Source organism: Lithobates pipiens, unplaced genomic scaffold (genome assembly GCF_037356315.1).
Source record: "Lithobates pipiens isolate NorthernLeopardFrog02 unplaced genomic scaffold, aLitPip1_a1.2 Scaffold_3, whole genome shotgun sequence".
Taxonomy (NCBI): domain Eukaryota; kingdom Metazoa; phylum Chordata; class Amphibia; order Anura; family Ranidae; genus Lithobates; species Lithobates pipiens.
In genome coordinates this window covers 200,386,715-200,409,324 of record NW_027507790.1, presented here as the reverse complement: position 1 = coordinate 200,409,324, position 22,610 = coordinate 200,386,715, and the positions used below count along the sequence as shown (strand labels likewise).

General features: G+C 43.7%; 1 protein-coding gene across 2 annotated transcripts in view; it reads left to right on the top strand.

Annotated features, from left to right (window-relative positions):
- The first annotated feature begins 11,216 nt into the window (after nucleotides 1-11,216).
- The window catches only part of RAB3C (RAB3C, member RAS oncogene family), a 280,497-nt gene continuing 269,103 nt past the window's right edge, over nucleotides 11,217-22,610 (top strand). Inside the window, exon 1 of one of the 2 annotated variants that reach the window (XM_077462690.1) lies at nucleotides 11,217-11,448. In XM_077462690.1, coding sequence (XP_077318816.1) covers nucleotides 11,431-11,448 — 18 coding nt within the window. In that variant the 5' untranslated portion in view covers nucleotides 11,217-11,430. Of the gene's footprint in view, nucleotides 11,449-12,044; nucleotides 12,209-22,610 lie in introns of those variants that run through there. The other variant, XM_077462689.1, reaches the window with a different exon arrangement.

The following is a 22,610-nucleotide window of genomic DNA, read 5'->3' as shown; positions in this document are numbered from 1 at the left end:
ATGACCTTAAAAAGGCCGTTCATGCTCGAAAACCCTCTAATGTAACTGAATTAGGACAATTCTGCAAAGATGAGTGGGTCAAAATTCCTCCAGGACGCTGTAAAAGCCTCATTGCACGTTATCGCAAATGCTTGGTTGCAGTTGTTGCTGCTAAGGGTGGCCCAACCAGTTATTAGGTTTAGGGGGCAATCACTTTTTCACACAGGGCCATGATGGTTTGGATTTTTTTTCACCTTTAATAGCAAACACCTTCATTTACAAATTGCATTTTGTGTTTACTTGTGTTGTCCTTGACTATTGTTTAAATTGGTTTGATGTTCCGAAACACTTAAGTGTGACAAACATGCAAAGGAACAGGAAATGAGGAAGGGGGCAAACACTTTTTCACACCACTGTATGTGTGTGATTATATGTCAGTATTACATTGTATATCCCTGTATGTTGCAGTTGTTCAGGTGTTTATCTAATAGTTTCTTGAAACTATCAATGCCCCCCGCTGAGACCACCGCCTGTGGAAGGGAATTCCACATCCTTGCCGCTCTTACAGTAAAGAACCCTCTACGTAGTTTAAGGTTAAACCTCTTTTCCTCTAATTTTAATGAGTGGCCACGAGTCTTGTTAAACTCCCTTTTGCAAAAAAAATGTTTTATCCCTGTTGTGGGGGTCACCAGTATGGTATTTGTATATTGAAATCATATCCCCTCTCACGCGTCTCTTCTCCAGAGAGAATAAGTTCAGTGCTCACAACCTTTCCTTATAACTAATATCCTCCAGACCCTTTATTAGCTTTGTTGCCCTTCTTTGTACTCGCTCCATTTCCAGTACATCTTTCCTGAGGACTGGTGCCCAGAACTGGACAGCATACTCCAGGTGCGGCCGGACCAGAGTCTTGTAGAGCGGGAGAATTATCGTTTTATCTCTGGAGTTGATCCCTTTTTGATGCATGACAATATTCTGTTTGCTTTGTTAGCAGCAGCTTGGCATTGTATGCCATTACTGAGCCTATCATCTACTAGGACCCCCAGGTCCTTTTCCATCCTAGCTTCCCCCAGAGGTTCTGCCCCCAGTGTATAGATTGCATTCATATTTTTGCCACCCAAATGCATTATTTTAAATTTTTCTACAATGAACCTCTTTGCCATGTAATTGCCCACTCCATTAATTTTTTCAGATCTTTTTGCAAGGTTTCCACATCCTGTGGAGAAGTTATTGCCCTGCTTAGCTTAGTATCATCTGCAAATACAGAGATTGAACTGTTTACCCCATCCTCCAGGTCGTTTATGAACAAATTAAACAGGATTGGTCCCAGCACAGAACCCTGGGGGACCCCACTACCCACCCCTGACCATTCCGAGTACTCCCCATTTATCCCCACCCTCTGTACTCTCCCTTGTAGCCAGTTTTCAACCCATGTACACACCCTATGGTCCATGCCAATGGACCTTATTTTGTACAGTAAACGTTTATGGGGAACTGTGTTAAATGCTTTTGCAAAATCCAGATACACCACGTATATGGGCCTTCCTTTATCTAGCTGGCAACTCACCTCCTCTTAGAAGGTTAGTAGATTGGTTTGGCAAGAACGATTCTTCATGAATCCATGCTGATTACTGCTAATGATAACGCTCTCATTACTAAAATCTTGTATATAGTCCCTTATCATCCCCTCCAAGAGTTTACATACTATTGATGTTAGGCTAACTGGTCTGCAATTCCCAGGGATGTATTTTGGGCCCTTTTTAAATATTGGTGCTACATTGGCTTTTCTCCAATCAGCTGGTACCATTCCAGTCAGTAAACTGTCAGTAAATATTAGGAACAATGGTCTAGCAATTACTTGACTGAGTTTCCTAAGTACCCTGGGGTGCAAGCCATCTGGTCCTGGTGATTTATTAATGTTAAGTTTCGCAAGTCTAATTCTAATACTGTCCTCTGTTAGCCATGAGGGTGCTTCCTGTGATGTGTCATGAAGATAAACACTGCAGTTTTGGTTACTGATGCCCCCCGATTCCTTTGTGAAGACTGAGAAGAAGAATACATTCAAGACCTTTGCGATCCCCCCATCCTTTGTAACCAGATGTCCTTCCTCATTCTTTATGGGGCCAATATGGTCTGTCCTCCCTTTTTTACTGTTTACATACTAAGAATTTCTTGGGATTTTTTTGCTATCCTCCGCTATGTGTCTTTTGTGTTCTATCTTAGCCGCCCTGATTGCACCCTTACATTTCTTGTTGCATTCTTTATAAAGTTTGAGTGCTGATGATGATCCCTCAATCTTTTATTTTTTGAAGGCCTTCTCTTTTGCTTTTATATGCATTTTTATATTGGCGTTAAGCCATTCAGGACTTTTGTTCGCTCTTTTAAACGTATTACCCAATGGGATGCACTGGGTAATGCCTTTATTTAATATGCTGTTAAAACGAACCCATCTCTCTTCCATGTTCTTTGTTCCTAAGATTTTATCCCAATTTATATCTTCTAGCAAGGTTCGTAGTTTAGGGAAGTTGGCTCTTCAGTGTCTTTGTGTGATTTATACTGAAGCCAATTGACCTGTGATCGCTGTTTCAAAAATGTCCCCAATTTTACACATCTGTGATCAGGTCTATATTGTTGGTAATCAGTAGATCTAGTAACGCTTTATTTCTAGTTGGTGCATCTACCATCTGATCCATGAAATTGTCCTGCAAGATATTTAGGAACTGGCAAGCCTTAGACAAATGTGTGGTTCCCTCCGCCCAGTCTATGTCTAGATAATTAAAATCCCCCATTATGATAACACTTCCCATACTTGCTGCTAATCCAAATTGTGATAGGAGGTCTGTCTCCCCCTCCTCCCTCAGGTTAGGGAGCCTATAACATACTCCCAATATTATTTTCCCCTTAGCTTCATCCCTTTGGAAGTAGTGATCTAATCTCTCACATTCATTTGTACATTATTCTTGATATACATGCATACCTCTCCCCCTTTTTTACCCTCTCTATCCCTGTGATAAAGGGCTGCCAGCCAATCACGAGAGCTGTTGAACCAAGTCTCTGAAATTTCCACAAAATCCAAATCCTCCTTGTACAACAGTACAACAGTATCTCTAGTTCACCCATCCGCCAGGCTCCCGGCATTGGTGAACATGCCACGTAGTTTAGACCGGTTGCATACTATCCTCTCATTGGGTGTTCTGACGTTGCAACTAGGACTTGTTACTATACTATTATATATATACTACTTATGTGCTTTAGTCAACCAATGCCCCAATACTACCCTATGGACTATGTTCCATACTGACTATCTCTACCTCAGGACCCTCCCCCCATGGCCTAGTTTAACCTCCCTGACGGTATTCAGTGTTACTCAGGTTGGTTTTTCTGTACCAAAAGCGGTAACCCCGAGCCACACTCGGGATCGCATCGCAGGATCCAGATACAGCTTACTTACCTTGTCCGCAGGATCCTGTGATGTCCCCACACTGTGTGTGAGAGCCATCCTCCATTCAATTCATCACATCGCAGGGCTCTCTTCCCTGCGAGCGTTGTGATGCGTGGGGACAGAGAACGGTGCCAAATTCAAAAAGTGAAACACACACTATACATACAGTACACATGTATCAAGTAATTGCACATCCCTTTTGTCTCTAGTGGTTTGTCCAGTGCCCTGCATGTAGTTTTATATTATAAATACTCTTCTTTCTGCCTGGAACCTGGAGATTACCCATAACAACCAAAACCGTCCCTTTATATCAAAAGCGGTTTTAGATGAGCTAGAAAACAGTGATAAAAAATTAGAATCACTTGCAGAATTGAGCGATAGTGATTCGTGGGGAAATCCGTCATCAAACACTAAAAGTAATGACAGCGACAATTCTGCAACTGAGCAAATTTCAGTGTTTTTGATTTGGTTACATTATTGAATAATTTTTATTATTATTATATTATTATTTGTTATAATTATTTATAGTTATTTATTATATTATAATGTATGATTTTGTGTTTCAAACTTTATTATACCAGGGCTGTCTACTAGACTCTTGTTTGGACAGATTTAAGTGTGTTATTCCTAAGAATTACAGGCCTACAATATAAAACACCAAATTTCCATGCAAAATATTGTACTGCTTTGAGAAAACATACCGCCAGGGAGGTTAAAAACTCCTCTAACACTGATGCCCGTTTTTGATTGCACGGCACACAGTACCAGCAGTACTTCACTATTGGCTTTTCTTGTGTTTTTCTCCCATCATTTATTATAATGTTATTATTATTTTGATAATATTACCTCATTTACTAAGCTCTGGAGCAACTGCACTTGTAGAGTGCACAGTCTATTTGACTTTAGTAAATCAATAGCCTAATAAATTCTTTGAAATACCCCAGGGCGTGTCAGTTAATGCTGGGTGATTGAGGTGTGTCATCTTCAGGTGTGCTCAGAAATCACAAGACAATTCAGCGGCTCCTCTGAAGGTAATGCTACATTAGGATTTCTGTATGTGACATACAGTAAGATGCCTACAGTGAATGTGTTTGGGAATAGCTCTCCTGCATTACACTCAGATGAACAAAAGTGTTCCCAGGTCATCAAATTATTGACAAAAAGGAATCCTGCATGGCAGCCGTGCCTGATGAAAAAATCCAGCATTGAGAAGGTAGGTGCTTTTCTCTATATACAGCTCAAGACTTTAGTGTTAACTAAATTATACCTTTAAAATATAAATAAACCCAATCACTAAACTCTCAAATAAGCTTTAATGTGTTGTTGTCAGTTCAAAAGAAATTTTCAATATTTAAATGCGTAGCTTTCACATAATATCTGGTGGTCCTGTCATACAGTACCTTGTTCAGACACATAGGGGGTTATTTACTAAAGGAAAATCCACTTTGCATTGCAAGTGCACTTGAAAGTACAGTCACTGTAGATCCGAGGGGGGCATGCAAGGAAAATAAAAAACAGCATTTTAGCTTGCACATGATTGGATGATAAAATCAGCAGAGCTTCCCCTCATTTCAGATCTACCACTTAGATTTAGGGCGACTGCACTTCCAAGTGAACTTTCAGTGCAAAGTGAATTTGCCTTTCGTAAATAACCCCCATAGTGTTATAGGGTGACAATACTTTCTCCCTGTCTCCTAATTTTTCCCCTATATAGCGACCTGATAATTAGGGATGGGCTGAACACCCCCCGGTTCGGTTCGCACCAGAACATACCACACTGGCAAAAAAATTGGCAGAACACATGAACACTATTAAAGTCTATGGGACACAAACATGATAATCAAAAGTGCTAATTTTAAAGGCTTATATGCAAGTTATTGTCATAAAAAGTGTTTGGGGACCTGGGTCCTGCCCGAGGGGGTATGTATCAATGCAAATTTTGTTTTTCAAAAAGACCGCTTTTCAGGAGAATAGTGACATACTGGGTGACCCCCCCGACGCACAGGGACTTCCCCATGGCTTTCCAGAGGCCTGGAGGTGGATCGGTGGTGGGGGTTTTTCAGTCCGTCACTGGAGCGATAGAAGAAGATGAATGGACTTCGTGGGACATTTTTATTTTTTAATAAAGGACTTGTCCCCAAGCTGTGTCTTGTCTTTTTTAACATTTTGACACTTTTTTTTGGAATGGTACAGGAACAATGTACCTGTTACCATTTCATATGGGGGGGCCAGGATCTGGGGGTCCCCTTATTAAAGGGGGCTTCCAGATTCCGATTAGCCTCCCACCCACAGACCGCCACAATCACCGGGCAAGGGTTGTGGGGATGAGGCCCTTGTACCTATCAACATGGGGACATGGTGCTTTGGAGGGCTACCCCAAAGCACCCTCCCCATGTTGAGGGCATATGGCCTGATGCGTTTCAGGAGGAGGGGCGCTCTCTTGTTCCCCCCTCTTTTCCTGCGGCCTGCCAGGTTGTGTGCTCGGATAAGGGTCTGGTATGGATTTTGGGGGGGACCAATGCACCATTTAAAAAAAAAAATTTGCGCAGGGTTCCCCTTAATTTCCATATCAGACCCGAAGGGCCTGGTATAGATTTTTTTTTAATTTTGGTTCAGGGGGTTCCCCTTAATATTCAAAGGGCCTGGTAATGGACTGAGGGGATCCCATGCTCTTTTTTTCAATGAGTTTTATCTATATTGCCGAGACCCGACAATTCATTACAGCCGGCCTCCCAGAATGACCACTCTCGCGCAACCCCGTGGGCACGTATCATGGCGATCGGTGGAGATCGGTGCTTTGCTACACCGATCTCGGTAAAGAGCCTCTGACGGAGGCTCTTTACCACGTGATTAGCCATGTCCAATCATAGCTGATCACGATGTAAATAGGAAGAGGTGCTGATCATCTTTTCCTCACTCGCGCCTGACAGATACGAGTAGAGGAGAGCCGATCGACTGCTCTCCTGACGGGGGGGGGGGGGTCTGTGCTGATTGTTTATAAGTGCAGCCCCCCCTTGGATTCCCACCCATGACCACCAGGATGCCACCACACTGGACCACAAGGGAAATGCCAGTCAGTGCCCAGGGAGCTACTAATCAGTGCCCATACTCAATGCCTGCCAGTGCCTATCAATGGCATCTATCGGTGCCACATATCAGTGCCCATCAGTGCCACGTATCAGTGCGCAGCAGTGCAGCCTATCAGTGCCACCCATAATTACCCATCAGTGCAGCCTTTCAGTGTCCACCAGTGCCACCCATGAGTGGCCACCAGTGCCGCCTATCAATGCCCATCAGTGCCGCATATCAGTGGCACGCATCAGTGTGTGTATCAGTGCCCATCGCCTCATCAGTGCTGCCTTATCAGTGCCCGTCAGTGTCGCCTTATTTTTATAACAGAAACAAAGGTTTTTCAAAAACCTGCTTCTCCTCCCGGCCAAACAGGAAGTGGGTCCTGAGACTCCTGAAAATATATATTTATTTGCTATTGTCACACAACTAAGTGGGCTCAGTGCTCTGTGCTCTGAGCCCACCCTTTTTTGAAGCCAATTCGAGCCTTAGGCTCTAATCATATCCTTCTCAAAAAAAGCAAAAAAAAAACCCATTAGAATAAATGCGTCTGGCACTCTTCATGTATAATAGGAGCTGGGCGCATGGATTAGAGGGGTGGCCCCTGCGCTCCTTATGGACGGGCCGCTACTGATATCACTAGAAAGGATCACTGCTCTCCTGATCAGCCATGTAGACACGAGTGAAGGGCAGCTTCAGTCTGTAGGTCTCCACCAAAGCCACGGCCCTGACACGTTTCGCACCGCCCACCGGGACTTTATAGGGTGCCCCTGTATTGTCACACTTAAAGTGTTTCAGTGAATTCTACAAATAGCCATTTAAACACACATTATACATGCATGGTTGACAATCAAGAAACCTGCCTTATAAATGCAACATAGACATCATTTCAACAGGAAAGTGTCTGCAAAGAGTCTGCAGGAGATCAGCAACACTGAGATGTACCAAAGACTGAAAAATGGTGAAAACAACTTATTGTATTTAAAAATGGCAATTGTTTATGCTATACCATGCTTGAGCAAGCTAAATGTCATGGAATTAAGGTTTACATCTACATGAAGGATTTAGTAGGCTTCCACAATGCCTGTTTCTTTCTAACAGGCTGTCTCATAAAATACTCAGAAATTATATCAGACATTTTGTAAAATGAATAAGGACACATTTATTCTGATCTTTTACATAAAGAAATTAAAATAAATTAGCTTATAGTTAGAACTGATACAGTAGGCATTCAGAAGAATTACATTAGAACAGTTATTTATTGAAATGGGCAATCACAATGTCTTTTCCTTGATTAATGCTCACAATGAAGACTCAAGCCTTGATTTAAGTACCTTATTGATGGATAATAAATTTAACATGAATTGTATCAGTAACACCGAGTCTCTGCTGCTGACATTTGCTCTTTTAGTCTTGGAATGAGAGTTGGTGAAGCAGTATGGCCATGTATATGTATGTGTTTCTCATTACATAGCAGGCTAGGCTGTAATACACACACCCATCATGTTCAGCCTTTCACAAAATCCCAGTATTGAATACATTTGCAATGCAGCGGAGAACTGGGCAATATGGATTTAGAAGGACTCCCTCCCCCAAAGCTGATCAATCTCAAAGGGAAGCATAGACCAGCTGGACTGCATTTTGATGGCCAGTCTCCATTGTCTTCCCAATATAATGCCAACAATGGAAGTGTCTGCACAGTACATAAATGTTAGATGGGGCCTAACCACTTCAACTCTCGCACCTGATTACCGTGCATGGATCACAGCAATTTTTGCATTCCTTCTATTCTTCTATTGTATTTCTTTTGGACCTTACTTTTGGAGACAGTAGGTGGATTTACTAAAGGCAAATAGACTGTGCATCTTCCAAGTGCAGTTGTACTCTGCAAGGCATTTGCGCCAGAGCTTAGTAAATGAGGTGAAGTTCCACTTTGCAAATTATACCCAACAGTGACGGCTCATAATTCAGGGCGCAGGGGCGCCGCCCCCCTATCCATGCATTCGACCCCCTAATCTACATGCGGGGTGCCAGACGCATTCCCATGCGTTTTTTTTAAGCATGTGAATAGAGCCAGAGGCTTTAATAGGCTTTAAAAAATGATGGGCTTAGGGTGCAGAGCACTGCGGCCGGAGCCCACCCAGTTGTGTGACAATAGCGAATGAATATTCACTATTGTCACACTCATTCTCCTCCCGGCCAATTAGGAAGCGGGTCCTGAGACCCCTTTCCCGAATGGCCGAAAGAAGAAGCGATCCTATTGGCCTAGGAGGAAGAGGAAGCATGAGGAGATACACAACTGCTGTGATGCCAAGGAGGAAATGCAGGGGAGGCCGCCGCCTGTTGCCCCGGAGGGAAGTGCTGCCTGTGCCATAGGTGGGGCAAGTGTGGGGCTGGTAACTGACTGACTGACCCACCGTCCGGGTGTGGGAGATGCGGGTGACCCAACTGACTGGGCAAGGGAGATTGATGTGGGTGCACTTTTTGCCGCCCCCCCCCCCCCCCAAATAATATACCACCAGCCGCCTCTGATATCCAATCACATGTAAGAGAAATACAAAAACTGCATCTTTGCTTGCACCTGATTGGAAGATGGAAGTTAGCAGAGATACCCTCACTTGCTAAGCTCTGGAGCAATTGCACTTGCAACATTCACAGTCTATTTGCCTTTAGTAAATCAACCCCATTGTCTTGCAAAAAATATGAATACATTTTTTATTATGCAGTGCCTGACCTCACAAATGCACTTCTGGAAGAATGGTCAAACATTCCCATAAACACATTCCTAAACCTTGTTGTGGACGGCCTTCCCAGAAGAGTTAAAGCTGTTATAGATGCAAAGGGTGGGCCAAATTTAATATTGAACCCTATGGACTAAGACTGGGATGCCATTAAAGTTCATGTGTGTGTAAAGGCAGGTGTCCCAATACTTTTTTTAAATGCAGTGTGTATATATATAGAGTTTTAAGCAGGTATGAAAAAATGCTGTAAAGTAAGAATGCTTTCAAAAATATATATTTCAATTGTTTATATGTAGCAATTTATAAAATGCAAAGTGAGTGAACAGAAGAAAAATATAAATCACTGGCCCAAAATTTATTCTGCAGCAGGATAATGACTCAAAACATAAAGTCAATGTCATTAAAATCTATCTTCAGTTTAAAGAACAACAAGGAGTCCTGGATGTAATGGTCTGGCCCCCACAGAGCCCTGATCTCAACATCATGGAGTCTGTCTGGGATCACAGAAAAGGGCGAAAGGCACCCTACATTCCCAAGAGATCTGTAGTTAGTTCTGCAAGATGTGAGGAACAACCTACCTGCCGGGTTCCTTAAAAACTGTGTGCACAAGCACTGTGTGTACCTAGATGAATTGATTCTGGTTTGAAGTTAAAGGGTAGTTGCACCAAATATTGATTTGATTTTGATTTCTCTTCTGTTCATTTACTTTCCATTTTGTTAATTGATAACAAATAAATTATTATTCTTTATTCTATACACTTCTATTTCTGTAAGCATTCTTAATTTACAGCATTTTTTCACACCTGCCTAAAACTTTTGCACAGCATGTGTGTGTGTGTGTGTTAGCATTCTATGTCTAGAGCAGCCTTTCTCAATCAGGGATCCTCTCCTCCAGAAGTTGCTATCATTCGGCAGAGGCAGAGACTTGGGACTGATGTAAGGGACACAGCACTAGCCAGCAATCTAGCATTAGGCCATTTATTCCACTGACCACTAATGTAACAGAGCATGCTTTCCACCTCTTGTGAATAAAAGTGGTTCATTCTCTCACTGACCACTAACATAAGGAGGGGTCATTTACCCCGTGAACCCCAGTGTAAGGGACACTTTTCCTCACCAATATATAGGGTCCTTCACCCATTCACTACCAGTGCATAGCAGCCCATAATTTATGCAATTTTCTTTCCTTCCACCCTGCGTGGAAGTAAAGAAAATTGCTTGATTCCCTCATCAACACAATGAGTGTTGATGGGGGAATCCCTCCGGCAGTGCTATTTTGTTCTGTTGGCAGGGAGCGCAGCAAGCCTTCCCTGCTGGCAGAAAACAATGGTCACTGCTGGTGGCTATTTTAATTATGGCCATATTATTAATTTCATGATTATTATTTAAAATAAACACTGTATTTTTCTTCTTTTATTTGTTCCTATTTTATTATATATTAATTATGCTAACATACTGTGAGCTGTAGATATATTGATTTTTTAGTAGGGGTTCCTGGAGACCTGAACATATTTCAAGGGTCCCTAGGTGCTAAAAAAGGTTGAGTTAAGCCTAGTACACGCAATGAGATTATTGCACAAGTGATCGTCCATTTTTTGGTGTTTTTTTTTTTTTTTTGCATGCTAGTCTCCAAATCGAAAAAAAATAGGTTACTATAATACAAAAATTACCGTACGACAGAATAAAAAATGTGTGATGTAATGTATTTGTAATGTATTTTCAGACGAAAACTGTACTGATTGAATGAAAATCGTACAATCTAGTATTGTACAAGAAACATTTTCATGTTTATCCCTTCAGAAAATTTTGGAGGTAAGCCGTGTACTAACCATCAGATTATCGTACGATCGCTTTGAAAGCGGAATTTTTTTTGTACGATATTCTGATCGTGTGTATGGGGCATAAGGCTGGTCTAGAGGGAACTCATTTCCATCTATTAAGTCAAGCCTAGAGCTAATTTACTAGTCCTGTGTTTACTGTGTAACTAGACACTTCCTGTGGTTGCTGCTGAGAGCTGTGCTGCTTTGTCCTCCCAGCCCTGGTGTGTGATGTACGGTACAGGCTGACTGCTGGAGCTGCAGCTGCTGGATGAGCTGATATTCAACAGACGCCACCTTGCATCACCAGCCCGACAAGCCACAACAACAAGACATCAAATCCAACCCAACTTGGACACATAGATCCGCAGGGAGCCATTGTATGGACTTATACGGGAAGGTAAGTCATCTACACTTATTATTGTATATGAACATGCATGCAATAAAAAAAAAAAACACACAACCAATTAGTTATTTTTAGCTGAGATTTAAAAAAGTACCATCAAACGGCTAAAATAAAGATCCTTATCCTTGTGAAAAAGCTTTGTGAATGGAGCCTAATGTATCTTGGGTATATAAGCAACAGCTGTGGCATTTGCCCATCTCAGTAGCATCTTGGGGATCCCTTTTCCCAGGACTAATGATTTATTTTTAGCTAAGATTAAAAATATACATATATGTATATATATATATTGTCAAATGACTAAAATAAAGATCCTTATCCTTGTGTTAAAGCTTTGTGCATCAAGCCCAGTGCCTAATGGGTATATAAGCTACAGCTGTGGCATTTGCCCATCTCAGTAGCATGTTGGGGATCCCTTTCACTTTTCTACTTTAGGTTACACTATTGTAGAAAAAAGCTGCCAGATGGAAGCTGTGTGCTGCTGCATTGTGGGAGTTGTAGTTTGTGCATGCCATATGTTATAGCTATAGGTATGGATGGATCAGCTCCTACAGGACTACAAGATCCAGAGGAGGCGAGCCAGACAGGCAGTACATGAAAGGAGTGGACAGCTCCAGTGCTGATCTTAGAGCCGGCCAGGAAGCAGAGAGAGTGCTGCTGTGAGATCCATCCAGCTAGAGCCTTCAGCTGTCATCCAGCCTTAGAGCAAGGCAAAGGGAAAACCACAGGCAGCATGAGACACGAGGCTCCCATGCAGGTCAGTAAGACAATGCAACTGAACCAAGCCAAGCACATCGCCTTTCCATGTGTGCGGCACCCTACACCATATTAGATGAACAGACTAGCCATAGACAAGTAGAAAATCAGGCTAACCTTGCATTGGCAGGATATGCTTTGACATTACCCACTAACTTAGATTGTAATACAAAAGGGTTCATTGTTTTTCTAAGGAGAAAAAAAAATCGCAATCATTCAGAAGTAGCCGATATTTTCCAATGTGTCGGAAAATGTGTACGTGCCATTACCAGACCATCAGAAGCTTGTATATTAATCCACACATTGGAGTTCAGCCAATGAATCTACATATTGCCAGACTCCTCTGAGAGATGCTAAGATTTTACCCCCTAAATTGTCTGATTATCATAGGCTTGAATAATTTGCATTTCTTGCTAAATTCATGGCAAATACGACTACCCTTAGAGGGTCCATACACCCTCTAACTTTACACCAGTGATCACTTTTAGCATCACTACTAATAATGATACACTATAGAGCTGTAGACTATGAGTGGGTATTGGATAATATAAGGTCAATAATTTGCTCATTCCCATCCCCATAAGTGCTAAAAACAATGTGTGTGATTCAAGAGGGCATGACTAGTGGGTACTAAATGTCACATTTTACAAAATCTCAGGAGATTGAGAATTCACCAACATTGCAATCTTTGCATTCCACATGTCAGTGGTCTGAGACTGCATTATAGGATATAGTGCTATATACAGTATATACTATATACACACACCCATGTTTAGAGATTTCCGTTACCAGCAAAATATTACTGAAAGTGCAGCCTGTAACCTAGCTTTGGCTTGAAGACAATGAATGCAGTAGGAAATAACAATGGTTTATGTGCATCCATAGTACACTATGTACAGTGCAAAGGCTTTCCTTGTAAACTATGAGAATGTATTTAATGGTATTGATTAACCCTTTCATTGAATTGCATTTAATTGCAACCCAGAATTGCAAGGGCCAATCCTCTAATGTTGATTGGATGCCCATTCCCTGCAGCCTATCCATTTATAGTAAATACACAAGCCAAGGTTCACATTGCTCTGTGTACTGCTTGAATGAATTCCGCTCTAACACTTATGTTTTACACTTAGAATGCTATATGAATGCTTGAATGGATTCTTCTATAACATGTAAGCCATATATCACAACTTGCACACACCTTTTTAAAAACCTGTTTTAATGTGTATGTCAAATGCTGTGTGTATATACAATATATATATATATATATATATATATATATATATATATATATATATATATATATTTTTTTTTTTTTTTTTTTAAGTCTTAATTTTCCTTCACTATAGTTTGGTGTAATTACTGAAGAACTGTTCTGGATGAACATTATAAATAAAAAAAAAATCTGTACAGTGAAATTAACGCATTTATAGTGATTATCTGTGTTTACAGGCATGCTATAAATAGTGTGTGGTTTGTGGTAGATACACTTACTTCCACAAGAGATGCTAATTACCAGTGCCATAGGAATCAGCAATCTTTTCTTAGTCATTTGACTTCAGCAAACTGAAATCTGATGGGTTGCTATGAGTTAATATATTTTGCGCATTTTAGCTTTGCTCTTTGACTCACTGAATGCAAAAAACTCATACTGAGCAATCAGTGCATCAAAAATGATATTTTCGTTTTGAGAGGTTTCTGGTCATTTAATTTACTCACTGACTTTTCAAGGACCTTGAGGGTAAGATCTCCTCTCCATAATACTTAGATGTATTCCACTTACAACTGTTAAAATGTGAAGTAAGGGTATCTCACTGCAACAAAAACTCTGTTTTAATGACCACAGCAGGTGGGTGGAGTTGGGGGCTTTGATCTCATGACTGGGGATATAAGGAGCTTTTGAGCAATTCAGCCTTTCATTATTTCCCAAAATCTGTAATATTGATTTTGGGTGTATACACCATCCTATTATAGGTCCAATCGACAGAGATGAATATGTTTCTAACTTTTATGTATATCGAATAGCATAATACTTAACCATTATTCCTATTAATAGTATTAACCAGGAATTGTCATTTTTAATTCACTGGACGACTCTGCCTTCAGTTCTGAGTTTAGCTAAAGAGAACATGCTTTATCAGGGAGATCCCACCTCCAACACACAGATGGACTTTTCCCTGTATCCTGCCCATAACACACACAATGGACTTTTCCCTTCATCTTACTGGCAGCTCACACATTGGTCTTTCCCCCTGCATCCTGCCCCAGCTCACACATTGGTTTTTCCCCCTGCATCCTGCCCCCAACTCACACATTGGTCTTTCCCCCTGCATCTTGCCCCCAGCTCACATATTGGTATTTCCCTGTATCCTGCCCCCAGCTCACACATTGGTCTTTCCCTGCATCTTGCCCCCAGCTCACACATTGGTCTTTCCCTGTATCCTGCCCCCAGCTCACACATTGGTCTTTCCCTGCATCTTGCCCCCAGCTCACACATTGGTCTTTCCCTGTATCCTGCCCCCAGCTCACACATTGGTCTTTCCGTCTTTCCTCCTGCATCCTGCCCCCAGCTCACACATTGGTCTTTCCCCCTGCATCCTGCCTTCAGCTCACACATTGGTCTTTCCCCCTGCATCCTGCCCCCAGCTCACACATTGTTCTTTCCCTTTAGCCTGCCCCCAGCTCACACGTTGGTCTTTTCCCCTGCATCCTGCCCCCAGCTCACACATTGGTCTTTCCGTCTTTCCTCCTGCATCCTGCCCCCAGCTCACACATTGGTCTTTCCCCCTGCATCCTGCCCCCAACTCACAAATTGGTCTTTCCTCTGCATCCAGCCCCCAGCTCACACATTGGTCTTTTCCCCTGCATCCTTCCCCCAGCACACACATTGGTCTCCCCTCCCCCCCGCATCCTTCCCCCAGCGCACGCATTGGTCTTTCCCCTGCATCCTTCCCCCAGCACACACATTGGTCTCCCCTCCCCCCCGCATCCTTCCCCCAGCGCACGCATTGGTCTTTCCCCCTGCATCCTGCCCCCAGCTCACACATTGATCTTTCCCCCTGCATCCTGCCCCCAGCTCACACATTGGTCTTTTCCCCTGTATCCTGCCCCCAGCTCACACATTGGTCTTTCCCCCTGCATCCTGCCCCCAGCTCACGAGTTGGTCTTTCCTCTGCATCCAGACCCCAGCTCACACATAGGTCTTTTCCCCCTACATCTTTCCCCCAGCACACACATTGGTCTTTCCTCTGCATCCTTCCCCCAGCACACACATTGGTCTCCCCCCCCCCCGCATCCTTCCCCCAGCACACACATTGGTCTTTCCCCCTGCATCCTGCCCCCAGCTCACACATTGGTCTTATCCCCTGCATCCTGCCCCCAGCTCACATATTGATCTTTCTCTGTATCCTGCATCCAGCACATACATTGCTCTTTCTCTGTATCCTGCTCCCAGCACACGCATTGGTCTTTCCCTGTATCTTGCCCCCAGTACATACATTGGTCTTTTCCTGTATCCTGCCCCCAGTCCACACATTGGTCTTTCCCCTGTATTCTGCCCCCAGCACACACATTGATCTTTCCCTGTATCTTGCCCCCAGCCCACTCATTGGTCTTTCCTCTGTATTCTACCCCCAACACACACATTGGTCTTTCCCCCGCATCCTGCCCCAGCACACACATTAGTCTTTCCCTGTATCCTGCCCCAGCACACACTATGGTCTTTTCCCAGTATCTTACCCCCAGCATACACACTGGTCGTTTCCCTGCATCCTACCCCCAGCGCAACATATTGGTCTTTTTCCCTACATCCTGCCCCCAGCATACACATTAGTCTTTTCCCTGCATCCTGCCCCCAGAACACACATTACCCTTTCCCTATATCCTGCCCCCAGTACACACATAGGTTTTTCCCCTGTATCCTGCCCCCAACACACACATTGGTCCTTTCCCTGCATCCTGCCCCCACTCACACATTGGTCCTTTCCCTGTATCTTGCCCCCAGCACAAACATTGGTCTTTTTCTGCATCCTGCCCCCAGCACACACATTGGTCTTTCCTCTGTATCCTGCCCCCAACACACATTGGTCTTTCCCCTGCATCCTGCGCTAGCATACACAATGGTCTTTCCCTTGTATCCCCCCCCCCCCCCCCCCACCACACACATTGGTCTTTTCCCTTTTCCCTGCCCTTAGCTCACACAATGGTTTATTCCCCGTATTCTGCCCCCAGCACACACATTGGTCTTTTCCATTGCATATTGCCATTAGCTCACACAATGGTTTATTCCCTGCATTCTTCCCCCAGCACACACATTGGCCTTTCTCTTGTATCCTTCCCTCAGTATACACATTGATCTTTCCCTTGTATCCTGACCCCTGCATACACAACGGTCTTTCCCTTGTATCCTGAACCCTGCATACACATTGGTTTTTTCCCTTGTATCCTGACCCCTGCATACACATTGGTGTTTTCTCATATCTTTTCACCCAGCACACATTGGTCCTGCCCCTGTAGGCAGCTCATGTCCTAGAATCCATGCCAGTGGTGAGATGATCCTTTCAGTAGACAATTTTCGCACCAGAAATGCATATTCTTGTACCCATCATTGACAAGTCTCCTGTATATGTGCATTTCACCATTAGTGACATGTCTTTACATTACCATATGTGCAGTACTCCTCAATGACCATTCTCCAGTTTATGAGCATCTACCCTTCAGTGACAACTCCCTGGTGTACAGGCATTAACCTTATTATTCCCCAGAGTATATGCATTAAACCCTCACTGAACAGTCAGGAGACTAAATACACAGTTTTCATACATATTTATTTACTGTTTTCGCCTGGCAATGGATTTGCCATTTTTTTTTTAGCTACTACTCATACTTTACACCTCTGCCACACACCTCAACCATGCAGACCAGTCTATTATTTTCTGGATCATCTTACTGCTTATTGGACGAAGGTGACCAGACAAAGTATTGCCTAGTAAAATGATGTGAGAAGCTGTATTGCTGAAACAGGAAATAAGTAAGTCCCCTTCCTGACTGTGCAGTTTGGCAGATATGTGTAAATCTCCAAACTGGCGGTACAGAAGTACAAATTCTTTGGGCTTCCAGAGTGTGCATTTAGCTGTTTTGGGTTTGAAGTCCACTTTAAGCTTGTGATTATATTTACTTATAAGTACAATTCACACCGTATGGGCTGACAATGACCTATTTTACACCTACTTTCCAGACTGGTGGCTCTGCCACTATGGATCATACAGCATTCACTAGCTAATACAATATACATATGATACGTTTATTCAATACACCAGAACACAAACCTTTAATTTGAAACACCTCAATACTAGCTTTACTTTAATAAGGGGGCCCCCAGATCCCAGGTACATTGTACCCCTACCCATTCACCTGGGGGAAAAAGTGTCAATAAAAAAAGACACTACTACGGTTTTTAAATTAGTTTATTAGGCAGCTTCGGGGGTCTTATTCCAACATCGGGGGTCTTCTTTCGACTTCTCCACGCTTTCCGGTTCTTCTCCCTGGGCTCCTCCACTATCTTCTGCTTTTTTGCCGCTCTTTTGCTAGCAGAGGCCCGGCTTTCTCCTTCGTCGTCGCCATCTTCTTCCTTCTTCTGTTCTTCCGATGTTGACACAATGCTCTCTCCCGCTGTAATGCCGTGGACATGGTGCGCGGCGACTTATATAAGCATAAGGGGCCATGTTCAAAATGAACGGACGGCAAGTCTGTTCACTTTAAAAGTCCGTCAGACCTAGTCTGCAGCAAGTCCGTTTGTGTGTACGCAGGTCAGCTCGTTCGGAAAGTCCATCGGACCTCCGCCGAAAGTCCGTCGGGAAGTCCATTGAAAAGTCCGGTCGTGTGTACGCGGCATTAAGCATATACTGTAGATCCACACCAGTATAGAAATATTATAAGCTTTATATAAGAAAAGATTAATACCAGTGCATACATCCAATGTACAAAGAGGTATTATCAGCAAAGGGTCAGATAGAAGTGTTGGTGGAATTATGCACTTATACTCAGGTATACTGTATATAGTTATTAATAAAAATACCTTCAGAAGAATGATGTTGCAACGTTCAATTGCAGGGGCCTCTGGTGATGTTGTGGTCTCTTTGGGTGGGTCTGAGACCTGAAGATAAGATCAGCAGTCATGGGGTATTCACCAGCTATTGTCTGACTAGCCTGGAATGTAACTTCTCACTCATAGGAACTGTGGTGTGGCCCTGGAACTCACCCTATCCAGGGCCGTCTTTAAGGCAGGGCAAAAGGGGAAGCTGCCCTGGGCCCCATCATTGTTGTGGGGCCAAAAACAGCTGCCTCATTCTTGCCAACTATACCAGTTTAAATTCCCTTGTTCTTTTGCATTTTTAGTCCCGTGCTATGTCCCTTATCTCAGTGTGAAGTTCTGTTACTAATACTCACCTTCAGACCCTGTGTTTCCATGTAAATAACCTGGATTGATATGTAAAAAGTGCGACGGCATTAATAAGTAAATAGCCGCGGATCAGCAGCATTGATATGTAAATAGAGGCGCCATTCATATGTATATCATGCCCCCCTGAGGTCATAGCCACCATTACATCTGCTGAATGCTGCCCACTGGGGAGGTAAAGGGCCATGCTTGAAAGTCCTGCCTACAACCGTGGTCATTAATCCTAACATCAGCCTGTTCTGCAAAGGTAAGCAAATTGGAGGTGGAACCCTTTTTCAAAATAACATGGTGCCACAGCACTGTGAATTTAGGTCCATGTGGATCTCAGGAGATGCGTAAGGGTGGCATTGACAATTAATGGTAATGCTGTGTATCTACTAAAGGGCAACACAATTCTGTGGTGTCAGCAAAGCAATTTTGCATGCATTCCCAACACACACAAATATAAATGCAGGCTAAATGTCTCAGTTACATAGGTGGTCATGGTAAATCTTCTAATTGGAGCTTGGTGTACAATCCTTTCATTCACACTAGTGGCCAGTGTGAATGTCCTCCTCATATTGGTGGTCAGTGTAAATCCCTCCTTACATTGGTGGTTACTATGAATGCTCCTATTACATTAGTGGTCAGTGTAAATCCCCATTACATTAGTGGTCAGTGTAAATTCCCCATTACAATAGTGGTCAGTGTAAATTCCCATTACTTGCCAGTGTAGAAACTTCTCTTTATATTGGTAATCGGTAAAAAATCCAAACTTGCATTTGTGGTCCATGTAGAAGCCCCCTTTAAATTGGTAGTGAGTGTAGATCCCCCCTTACATTGGTGGCCAGTGTATAAATCCCCCATTAGTGGTTGTTGATGTAAAATCCCCCATTATATTGGTTGTCAGTGTAAATTCTTCATTACATTGGTGATCAGTGTACATTTCCCTTTACATTGGTGGTAAGTACAGAATTACCCTTACACCGATGGTCATTGTAAAATCCCCCTTTACATTGGTGGTCAGTGTAAATACCCCTTTACATTGGTGATCAGTGTGAATCCCCCCTAACATTGATGGCCGGTATAGAAGTGTCACCTTGCATTGGTGGTCAGTACAAATCTCCTTGACAGTGGTTGTCAGTGTAAATTCCCCTTTACATGGAGGTCATTGTATATTCCCTCTTACACTGGTGGATGGTTTAAATGTTCCTATTACATTAGTGTCAGTGTAGAATCCCTCTTTATATTGGTGGGCAGTGGCGGAATTATAGGGGTCGCCAAGATCGCAATGGCGACCGGGCCCCTTGCTGCGGGGGGCCCAAGGGCCCCCTGCACTCTTCGATAGGAGGGAAGGCTGAGAGGAGCTCCCCGATCATCAGCCGAACTGAAATCGGCACTGTGCGGGAGCTCCTCACATTAAGCTTAGTAGTGAAAGCAGTGTGTGCTCTTTGTCTCCCCCTAGAGTGCAGTACCCGGCAGGAAAAGCCAGGAAGGTAAATGTCTGCCGTTTTTTTTAATAAGACTATCTACTGTATTTGTGTTTGTATGTGTGTGTGTGTGAGCATGCTTGTATGAGTGAACATGCTTGTATGTATGTGGGTGTGAACATGCTTGTATGTATGTGTGTGTGAGCATGCTTGTATGTGTGTGTGAGCATGCTTGTATGTGTGTGTGTGTGTGTGAGCATGCTTGTGTGTGTGTGTGTGTGTGTGTGTGTGTGTGAGCATGCTTGTATGTGCGTGTGAGCATGTTTGTATGTGCGTGTGTGTGTGTGAGCATGCTTGTGTGTGCGTGAGCATGCTTGTATGTGCGTGTGTGTGTGTGTGAGCATGCATGTATGTGTGTGTGTGTGTGTGAGCATGCTTGTATGTGTGTGTGTGCGAGCATGCTTGTATGTGTGTGTGTGCGAGCATGCTTGTATGTGTGTGTGAGCATGCTTGTATGTGTGTGTGTGTGTGAGCATGCATGTATGTGTGTGTGTGTGTGAGCATTAATGTGTGTGTGTGAGCATTAAGGTATGTTTGTGTGTGTGAGCATGCTTGTATGTGTGCGTGTGAGCATGCTTGTATGTGTGTGAGCATGCTTGTATGTGTGTGAGAGCATGCATGTATGTATGTGTGTGTGCGTTCATATATGTATGTGTATGTATGCATGTGTGTGTGCATGTGTTTATCAGTGGCGGTGCATCCAAAAGGGTGCACAGGTTCCACCCCCTCTATGACCAAAGGATAGACTCATGCATAGCATAGCATGAATCTATCCATGGCCACCGCTGCCACCCCCATATTTAGGTGTCTGGTCCCTTTTGGCGTGCCGGGTGCCTGAATTACAGCGGCGGGGGGGGGGGGGGGTGTTTTTGCAGCACCTGATTAGAGCCATGGGCTATAATAGGCTTCAAAATAGGTGAACTGCGAGCGCCGTGCTTGACACTCACAGTCTACCCAGGTGTGTTAGAAAAGTGAATTAATATTCACTTTCCTAACACTGAACGGCCTCTCCACCAATCAGGTGTGCGGGTCTTTTACCCATCACCCGATTGGCTGAAACGATAGACACAGCTATTGGACGCCCATCAGGAGGAGAGGACAGGAGATGAGGATGGCAGTAGCTGCATGGAGGACCCCGCTCATGGCCGTTACCCGCTGCCCCACCAAGACAGGGTAAGTGGCGGGCAGACAGTGAGCGGGCGGTGGGGATTCACAGTGGCAGCATTTGATGGGCACACCAACAGCATTTGATGTGCACAGTAGCAGCATTTGATGGGCACAGTGGCAGCATTTGATGGGTACATTGGCAGCATTTGATGGGCACAGCGGTGGCATTTGATGGGCACAGCGGTGGCATTTGATGGGCACAGCAGCAGAGTTTGATGGGCACAGTAGTGACATTTGATGGTACAGTGGTGGCATTAGATGGTACAGTGGTGGCGTTTGATGGGCACAGTGGCTGTAATTGATGTTTTTTTAAATCGGTTCCTTTATATGCAGCCACCCACTTGGCACTGGACCCTGGTGTTCCACCATTGGGCTCGGAGAAAAGAGCCCTGTTTGGAGGTCGGGGGGGGGGCCGCCATGGTTTCCTGCATCGGGGCCCTGAAGGTTCTAGTTACGCCACTGTTGGTGGGTGACATAACATCCCTCATTACATGGTGATCAGTGCAAATTCCATCTCACATTAGTGATCAGTGTAAATCCCCCCCTCACATTGGTGGTCATTGTAAATTCCCCATTACATTGGTGGTAAGTGTAGAATCCCCCACTATATACTTGCCAAAGAGTTCCAGCTTTGCTCTACATGATTCAGATTTTGCCATAGTAGACTGCCCCAAGCATTGCCACTGATCACTCACACACCCCCTCCCCCTGGCATTTCCACTGATCCCAGGATCTGACTATTGATGGGTCCCCTCACCTCCCCAGTCCATGGTGTGCAGGTAGTGAGGAGATGATGTGCTTTAACCTTTAGCAACCAATGGATGAGCAGTAATGATGTGCACTAACCTCTTCCAACCAATCATTGAGCAGTAAGGATATGCAGTAACCTCTAGCAACCAATCAGAGAGCTGTAATAATGTGCAGTAACCTCTAGCAACCAATTGGTGAGTGGTAAAGATGTCCAGTAACCTCTAGCAACCAATCAGTGGGCGGAATTTATGTACAGTAATCTCTAGAAACCAATCAACAAGCAAAAGACATGTGCTGTAACCTCTAGCAAATAATAAGCGAGCCATAATGTGTGCTGTAACCTCTAGCAGCCAGTCAGTGAGCGGTAATGATACGCTGTAACCTCTGGCAACCAATCGCAATCGCTGCCTGATCTGATTCAGTAAACTGATTTTGAGTCTAGCTGCTATTTATTGTAGACTTAGAGCAGATGGAGAGTGAAAATGGTTGCCCAGGGTCCAATCAATATTAAAGATGGCCCTGACTCTATCTACTCTACTCTTTAGTCCCTCTCTAGGAGTGTA